Source organism: Ambystoma mexicanum, chromosome 11 (genome assembly GCF_040938575.1).
Source record: "Ambystoma mexicanum isolate Mex_15411 chromosome 11, UKY_AmexF1_1, whole genome shotgun sequence".
NCBI classification, from domain to species: domain Eukaryota; kingdom Metazoa; phylum Chordata; class Amphibia; order Caudata; family Ambystomatidae; genus Ambystoma; species Ambystoma mexicanum.
In genome coordinates, this window is record NC_090934.1 from 490,308,124 (window position 1) to 490,317,297 (window position 9,174).

General features: G+C 41.8%; 1 protein-coding gene across 1 annotated transcript; it reads left to right on the forward strand.

Annotated features, from left to right (window-relative positions):
- Positions 1 to 7,185: 7,185 nt before the first annotated feature.
- Positions 7,186 to 7,935, forward strand: LOC138505010 (exodeoxyribonuclease-like). The gene has a single exon (XM_069625365.1). The coding sequence runs from the start codon at positions 7,186 to 7,188 to the stop codon at positions 7,933 to 7,935; it is 750 nt and encodes a 249-aa protein (XP_069481466.1).
- Positions 7,936 to 9,174: the final 1,239 nt, after the last annotated feature.

Below are 9,174 nucleotides of genomic sequence, written 5' to 3' on the forward strand. Positions count from 1 at the left end.
CACCTATCGCACAAAACTGTGGGTGCAGAAGACACCTCTATTTTAAACACCTAGAAATAAAAAGTTAAAGAAAATAGTTAGGAGAAGCAGCCAGTTGAACCCTGCTTCCGAACAGGGGGTGCCAGTAGTTACTGAGCCATTAAATTCAACTATTTTGACAGTGACCACACAGAATCAAATGACTAAAGAAGCTGAGAAAATGGTACAAAGGAGGAAAAAATGCCACCAACAAAGCGCAGGTTACTATTTGGTTACTTCAAGAAAATGAAACAAATGTCTCTTTATCTAATGACAATAAAACAAACATTGACGTGCTTAAATTGCGTGAGTCTAGTGCTATAGGGAGTGGAGGGGGTATTTCTAGCCAAACTATAGGTCAGTCAGTAGCAAAAAACATATCAATTCAGGGAATTACTCTTGATGCTCGTATTTTAACTATAAAATAAAATCTGAAGCTGGTAAAAAGAAACATATCAACAGACCTAATCTGTTGAAAATCTTTGCCAAAATACCTTCTCTTAGAATTTTGAATTACTGTGTCTTTGATTTTATTGCACCTGGTCAAGGGAGAGTGGAGGCATGACCAGTGTGCATTGTGTGTTGCCTATGACAGCAGCCCTAATAATAAATCAATCTGAATCATTGGAGTTTCTGGGATATGAACTTGATAAACCGTGTATCCTGACACCAATTAACGCATGTTGTGATCATTGCAGAACATTGTCTACAACTAAGTCTTCTGTAAATGTAATTGGTAAAATATCCAATGATGATTTTGACGATAAAAAAAGGTTGGAAAAGGTTGAAAAAAAGACCCCTGTGATTGAGCAATCACAGAGGTGATATTTGGATATTACATGTTGCAATACCTGTGGGCATTCTCACTTTGTACAAAAAACAAACTCATTGGACATGCTTCAGGAAGCACCTCAAAACCTTTCTCTTTGCTTCTGCTCTTTCTTTGCCTCTCCTCTGCTGACCTTCTGGCTGTAACCGGTACTGCACTGGCTACCTGTACACCATCTGATTGTGGGCCCAAGTTCGTCCCCCGCCAAGCGTCACACACCTACACTGCCCACCTGGCAACTGCTGCACTTCAGGACTGTTTCTGTATCCCTACAGTCCCCCTTCCAGCTCTTGACACCTGATGTCTGCACTTACCCATGCACTTGCCACATGCAGGCACTTACTTATTGGTATTATTTACTCCCATGTATTGCACTGTCCCTGCCCCCTTCCCACACACTTGCACAATCTGAATGACACCTGGCCTAGTAGGATCGTTGTCCATCGTCCCTTTGTTCCCCTCCCTTGCCTTGTCGCGCCTTGAAACACTTGTGCATAGGCGTGTTATAAATGCCATATCATATCATAATCAAATCACCCATATTTATGCTCCAGCAGACTTGGTTGATGGATCCATTTTTAATTGATGGATTTGTAATACAAAAAGGGTGCAAAATGTCGTCCATTTGGGGGACCTATGATAGAAGTTAATCAAGAGATCCACTCTGTCATAGTCCAACATTCAGATGCTAACAATTATGTACTGGAAGTTGAATTGACCTTTAACAGTGACTCTGATGACCAACACATGCTTGTTATCAACGTGTATGATCCCGGCTACATCATTAACTGATATCATTTTAGAATCAATTGATTCTATTATTTCTAATTGGTATAACAATGCTGACTCAGATATGATATTACTGGGAGGTGATCTTAATGTAAAATGTGGGGAACATTCCACAAAAGAAACCTATGTCACCATTGGCCAAGATGCTATTGCAGAAATGTGATAATGCCAAAGACAAGCAGTGGCTATGTTCTTTAGAAATGTGGAATATGACAGTTTTGAATGGACGCACACCAGGTGACACTCCTAGTCAAACAATGTGGAAATGTGGACACAAAGAGGCTAGCATAGACTACTTATGTGGTAACTCAGAATTGGTTAATATCACTAAAATCAGAAAGGTTGCCAGGAGGTTTGGTCTGATCGTAATGTTGATAAGATACGTAAAACATTAACTATTTTGGTTGATGATTGCCTGAGTTTACAAACTGGAAACTTTGCTCTGACCAAATTTGTCTGTGAAAATACCAAATGCAGAAGGAATACCCAGTTGTTAGCCTTAAAAAGTCATATGCGTCCCTTCAGCATTAAAATTCAGAGACAAAAGTGACTGCTGAGAATTGACATTCGTAAATTAAAGAAGGAGGATTTGCCAAGTTCTGAATCACACACTTAAACACGTTGTTTGAAGAACCAATATGAAAACTGGTTAAAACAAAGAAAACATTTAAGTTTGACGGCTAATCGGCAAAAGATGATAAGTGCCCTCAACAATAAAAACACAAAAAAGTTTTGACGTACTCTCAACTTGGTTAGACCTCACACTAAAAGATCAATAGTTAATCCGATCACTGAAGCCATCTGGAACTCCTATATCATGACATAAATCAAGAATGGAGATTCCACAGACTTGCCTTTCCAAACTCAAAATGTGACGCGGCCAATGAATTTTTGAAAATCAACGAAATTATTGGCCATTTAACCAAGTTAAATAACTCCCGAGCACCAGGGCCAAATGGTCTTTCTATTGCGACACTCAAGGGCAACAAAGAAATATAGGCCATGGTAAAATGTGATTTATTTAAAAAAATATGTTGGGAAAGATGCAACCTGATTAATGGAAGAAGGCTGTATGCATACCTGTATTCAAAAATGGAGATCATTTATTACCGAAAATGATTGCCTATTCTTTCTCATTGACATCACGGGTAAGATGTTTGCAGGTTTTGCAAGGTTTGTGTTGATTCACTTGCAGGCCTGGGTAACGGAAAATAACATTCTGAATCCATACCAAACGGGATTTCACAAGGGATCCAGCACCACACACAACATCTGACTGTTAGATGCAGCGATGGCAAGAGCCAAAGTGAAAAAGAATCCCTTAGTGTATATAGCATTTATCGATTTCCGCGCTCCATTTGATCAAGTGAAGCACATGCTATTATGAAAGAAACTTTGGACTCTTGGTTGTCTTGAATGGATCCTTCAAATATTGGTAGCACTACACACTGGGAACACTGCTCAGATTCGGTTAAGTGATTGTGGGTTGCTGTCTGGTATGATCCCTAAAGATAGAGTGGTAAAGCAGGGAGTGCGGCGAGTGTGTTGTCCGTGTTGTTTCCCTGAGGAGCTGCAGTCTATTCTCTCTTTCTACTGGCGTGGAGGCGGAGCGACCAGTACAAAACATTCATTCATACGCGGAGCGTCGCGGAGTGCGGCGAGTGTGTTGTCCGTGTTGCACGTGGACACGGGGGCACTGAGCTCGGAGCCCTGATGGTAATTCAGTATAAGCCAAATTCCGGGAACGGAAGCACTCCTGCTTTACAATTCGTATCTATGCAGGGACCCAGCACCTCTGGTCTAGAACACACGGCATACAACGAAGCAGTGCTGATTCAGAACACAAGTTCAGATGGTGGAATACATCCACTAACACGGCAACAGCGATGAATGTTAGCCGCCTGAGGAAAGGAGTCACCGGAGCAAATGGGCCTGCCCCCACCGGTAAGTGCCCGTGTTGTACGAAAAAGGACTTGTGTTTCAACCATGTCCTCTAACTCTGATGTTTTTTTAGGCTGCTTGGGTAACAGCTCCCCAGTATCCTTGACACCCACCCCGTTAACTCCAAATATAATTATCGATCTGGAGGGTAACATGGATAAGGACACAGCTATAGAGAGAGGTACAAAAACGTCTGTGGGTTTGACCACTGGGGCAGACTTGAGTGGTGCTACATGCACAGAAAATGTGGAAGTGGAAGTGGAGACGATTAAGTCGACCAGTCCAACGTGCGCTGGTATCAGGCGGACTAGAGACACATCTGGTCTACCCCTAAGCAACGTGGGAAACGCTGTCCAAAGCATCCCAACTCTCCAATCCTCGGCTTGTCAAGACGCTGTACTTACCAACAATTGTGACATCAGTGGCACAAATGTGCACAGCCCTGAGACTGAAAAGTCGATAATCTCCCTAGATCTACCAACAGGAGATTTGAATTGGAAAAATGTAACGTTGGAAAACAAAATGACTCAAGGAACTGAGCCTAACAACTTCCTTGATGAAGGCAACAGCTTTCATCTCCCAAGTGGAAAATTGTCAACAGATCAAGCAGGAAACCTACAGATTTGCCCTGATTGGGATAACGTGAACTGCCTGTATGAGGAAGCGGGCAGTCTCACGACTGGTGCTAACAGGCGTAACTCTATTGTGGTCGTTGACAAGGTTTTAAGCGACCTAAAAGAGCTCAATGCAAAATTCAGAAACTTACATCATCCTGAACCAAACTTAGAACAACCTACAGAATAACCTTCAGAGTACCCAAATGCAGATAGCCCACATGATCAGTCATGTGGGGCTCAAGGTATCAAACCTATGAATCTAGAACAACTACAAACTCCTGATAGCAGACAGGATGAAAAACTGTATTCGTGGTTGCGCCCCCTGGCAAAAAGGAAGAGATTGGAATCTTTAACGGATGAGTATGTACCGCATTCACAAAAGACAATAACCAAGGAATCACAAACTGGATCTCCTTCCCTATTCTCCGCTGCTAATGACTTCTCTGATCCACCAACAAAGTACCAGACATTCTGGGGAGCAAGATTTAAACGGCCATGCTACAAACGCCAAAAGCCCACCCAAACATTAGCACAAACTCTTGCAAAAAAAATAGCTGAAAACTTGAATACCATAATAATGGCGGCTAATACCGAAAACTTGGCACCTTATATGAAACTTTATGAACATCTGAACGACAATGCCAAGGACCAGACAACCCTATTAGCCATGATGAACACCAAAATGATGGCAATAGAACAAGAACTAACGGCGACTAAACACATTTTGACCAATGAATATGCAAAATCTGATATGAATGTAAAGGTAATACTGGAGCACACCAAAAACAGTGCAACAGACAAGCGCCTGTTTGCTGAAGTTGCCCGAGAAGCAATTGCCCTGCTGAAATCATCCAATGCGAAAATGCCAACACTGGATAAACATCACGCGACTGACGATCAGAGAAGAACTGCAGGTGAAAAGATGGACACAAATCCCAAAGAGAGAACAACTACAACTGAAGGAAACCATGGAACTGAACTAAGCTCTATGGCTGGAAACATTAACGATACCTTACCTGCAAACTCTATCACCATTGCGCCACCTCAAAAATGCAAACAAAAGGTGAAATACAGTAAGGAAGTGGAAGACAAACAATCATCAAAAGAGCAACATAGTGAAAGTAGTACATACAAGGCGATCATGGGAACCTTGCCGTCCGAACAAGCGGCAGATGAAGCAACACAGTCCACACCTACCAAACATATACCGATTACGATCTCTGATCTTGAACTGAGTCCGGGTGCACCAGTAAAAGGACAAAGGGTGACACTCCCGGTCCAGCTGATACGGCAAATCAAACAAGCCACAATAAGTCTCAAAGCCTACCCCCTCAAGGTCCAGCCAACGAACATGACCAAGTGGGAAATAGTGCAAAGGATAGCTGTCTCATAGAAGAAGTATTTTCAATCTTCAACCGAAACAAACAGAATGCTGCCACAAAGAGTGGCTCAAATCACATACTGACAGAAAAGAAATCTAAAAACATGAGAAGAAGGAAACCCCAGCAAAGATCACAGGTGAGAACGTTTTTAAGAAACATCAAAGGCTTCAGTATCACAACAACCTGTGATAAAATACATAAAGGACCAACACATCCCAACACGGAAAAGAGTGATAAAACAAAAGCCGATGAACAAAAAAATCACGATATGCCAGGTGAGGACCATTCTAAGAAAAACAATAGCATCCCTGGAGAGCTGGTAGACGTCTCGACTTATGAGGATTACGAAGAAGATCAAAGAGAAACGATACTGGCCACAGCTACTGACACACATACGGCTTCTCAACCGCCCTTAGCAAACATAAATATAGATCTTCGTTTACTTACAAACGGCAACAGGGAGTCGGCTGAGTTGCCACAAAACAAGTATCCAGCAACAAAATCGACTGCCCCGGAAACAAGGGCTTTCATATCTAACAACCAAAGGACGGTAACTGTCGATGTAAAGGAACAGGAAGAAATCATCTCTAAACATTTAATCATTAGCTGTGAGAAATTTCTCACCTTAGAAGCTAAAAGAATTCGAATCGCTAATGATAAAAGTTCTATGACCAATGAACCGGACGGAATATCACCCAATTACGATGCAAAGAACAATAAACAGGAATTCCATACATTAGAGTCAAAAAGAACTCTGATTCATGCAGCGAAATTTCAAGAAAGCCCAAACGCACGAGCAATGAAGCATAACAGCGAATCACCTAAGCAGGAGATAAACACAAGAAGGACTGGCAAATGTCACTCCACAACAAGAAAGATAAAATGTGATTGCTATAAAAGAGGGGCAGAGTCATCAGATGTACCGGCCAACAAACAAACGAAGCGTCGACCCAAAATAGACAATGATCGAAAGAAATTGGGGAAATACCTTATACGGCTTGAACAAATTGAAAAAGAAAAAGATGCTCTGATACTGAATCGGAAAAATGTGATGCTGTTACTTCACCACATACCGCAATTGAGGACGGTGACCTCTGAGGACATTCAAATTGTGGAATTTGAAGACGAAAGTGAGCACGACCGTGTTATTTTACACATAGCATCAAAAGTTATCTGTGACTCACTATTAAACAGTAGCATCACTCTGAACTCCTTGGAGTTTGATATCACCGAAATTAATAAGAGCAATGAGCCAGAGGAGCCCAAGAAACGTATATGTCCCTCAGATGGCCGCTTATTTGCAATCAAAAGCCCCCTCAAGTCAGGGGTAATATGTAAGGCCACGTGCAAGATAAATGAGTCGCCCCTTCGTGTGAGTGAGGACAAGCTGATCTTTGAAGATGAGCAGATCAAAATAACGATCAGTAAGACCGACAAAGTCGTTCAGCTAAGCTGTCCCCAACCCAGAGAGGAACAAGACTGGACCTGGGTTGCCCAAACCATCAACTGTTGTAACGAGAGCTAATGCTAGAGACCATGTCAACAGGAGGAGATCTGTATTGCCTCGTGGAATACTAGAGGCCACAGACATTTATTCAGTGAAATTCCAATGAACTTAGAAGACGTGGATATTCTGTGCCTACAGGAGACCTGGCACTTGCATCTGCCTGTAGCTGACGGCTTCTCGATTGCTTTTAACACTGCAATCAAAGGAGCCAAAGGACGTCCTATGTCGGGGCTGCTCACACTTGTTAAACTTGAAAGTGGGATATGTATTTTATCTGCAAAAAATGTATCAGCATATATACAAGTAGCTGAGATTAAATTGCCGACACAGCAACCTAGAAATACAGACCAATTAACACTGATAAATGTCTATTGGCAACACACTGCTATGCAGACAGAAATATTTCTGGACCTAGTCACGGAAACAATCTCGAATATCAAAGACAATGGGACAGAACCCAAGATTCTGATTTGTGGCGATCTTAACATAAACTGCTTAAAAGATGACACTAAAAGTGACCATGCAAATGGGAAAGAGTTTAGAGATCCAACTATCTCCGCTTGGTTACAAGAAATGAAAGCATGGAATCTGAAGATTCTTAATGGTGAAACGCCAGGTGATATACCAGCACATTTTACATGGAAAAGGGACCAACAACAGTCTACCATCGATTACATGTTTGTGTCAGAGAGAATGAAACAGGATGTTGCTCGCTTGGACATTATTGAAATGGAGGCGAGCGATCACTGTATGCTAAAAACAACTCTGAAGATTCACCGTATAAAAGAGAAAATCTCCTATCAATGTACAAATCTGACAGTGGCGCAATCGATTAAAGCTTACCCAAAATAAGTTAGAAAAGCTGAAAAAATCGCTGGAGAATAGGTCTGCCACACGGAAAATTGAATATGCCTCTCTATTGGAAACATATCGAGAGAAGCAAACTGTGAAGCCAAGACCTGACTTTACAAAATTACATACTTGGGACCGTGAGATTGTCACCAAAAAGAAAGAGTTGAGCAAAGCACTGAAAAAGCTGAAAAGAACCAACACTCGTGCTATTTGCGAAAGAAAGACGAAACAAATGAGACAAACCTACAAGAATTGGATGATTAGTCATAAACATGTTATGCTACAAAGAGATGCAGAAGTAATGATGGAAACAATAACCAAAAGGAACACCAGCGCATTTTGGACCTATCTGAACAGCATAGTGACACCACAAGAAGCTATAATAAAAAACATGGTGTCGGAGAAAGATTGGGTCAAACACTACTCTGATACATTTTACAACAATAACATAACATGCAGCAAACCATCCAACCTGAGCAATGACTGGTCTATCAAAATAGATAAAGAAGACATACACAAAAATATCATGAGACTCAGCACATCCAGAGCCCCGGGACCGGACGGGCTTACAAATCAGATGCTAAAACAACATCCTGACTTATGGACAGACTTGTGTCACACTTTATTTTCCTCCATTTTGCAGGAGAAAAAGATTCCGACCACTTGGCGAAGCGCTATTATTGTACCAATTTTCAAAAAAGGCGCACGCACTGATCCAAGAAACTACCGCCCAATAGCCCTCCTAGATGTGCTGGGGAAAATATTTGCAACTCAACTCCAGATTAAACTGCTTAAATAGATTCAAGAATCTCAAAGTTATGATGTTCGACAGGCGGGATTTGTCAAGGGTGTCGGCTGTCGCCTAAATTTGGCAATCATACATTTCCTTAAAATGGAAGCCATCCGTCAAAACAAGAAGATCTATATTGCGTTTGTCGACCTGTCCAGTGCATTTGACACCATCGATCGTGGAATGCTCTGGGATAAACTGGAGAAACGGAATTGTCCAGGTAACTTATTAGATCCTATTAAAGAGCTACACACCGACACGGAGATTAAAATCAGATTAGATGCTGGAGGGACGCTCAGTGAATCCATAAAAACAAACCAAGGAGTAAAACAGGGTTGCCCGTTGGCAGCGACTCTATTTGGCTTCTACCTGTCCGATATCGGAGAATCCATCGAAGCAGTAAACTCCAATCCACCGAGAATTAATGGAACGAGCGTAAATTGGTTGTT

Coding starts and splice junctions, on each gene's coding strand:
- LOC138505010 (XM_069625365.1), top strand. CDS start 7,186: ATGAACTTAGAAGACGTGGATATTCTGTGCCTACAGGAGACCTGGCAC.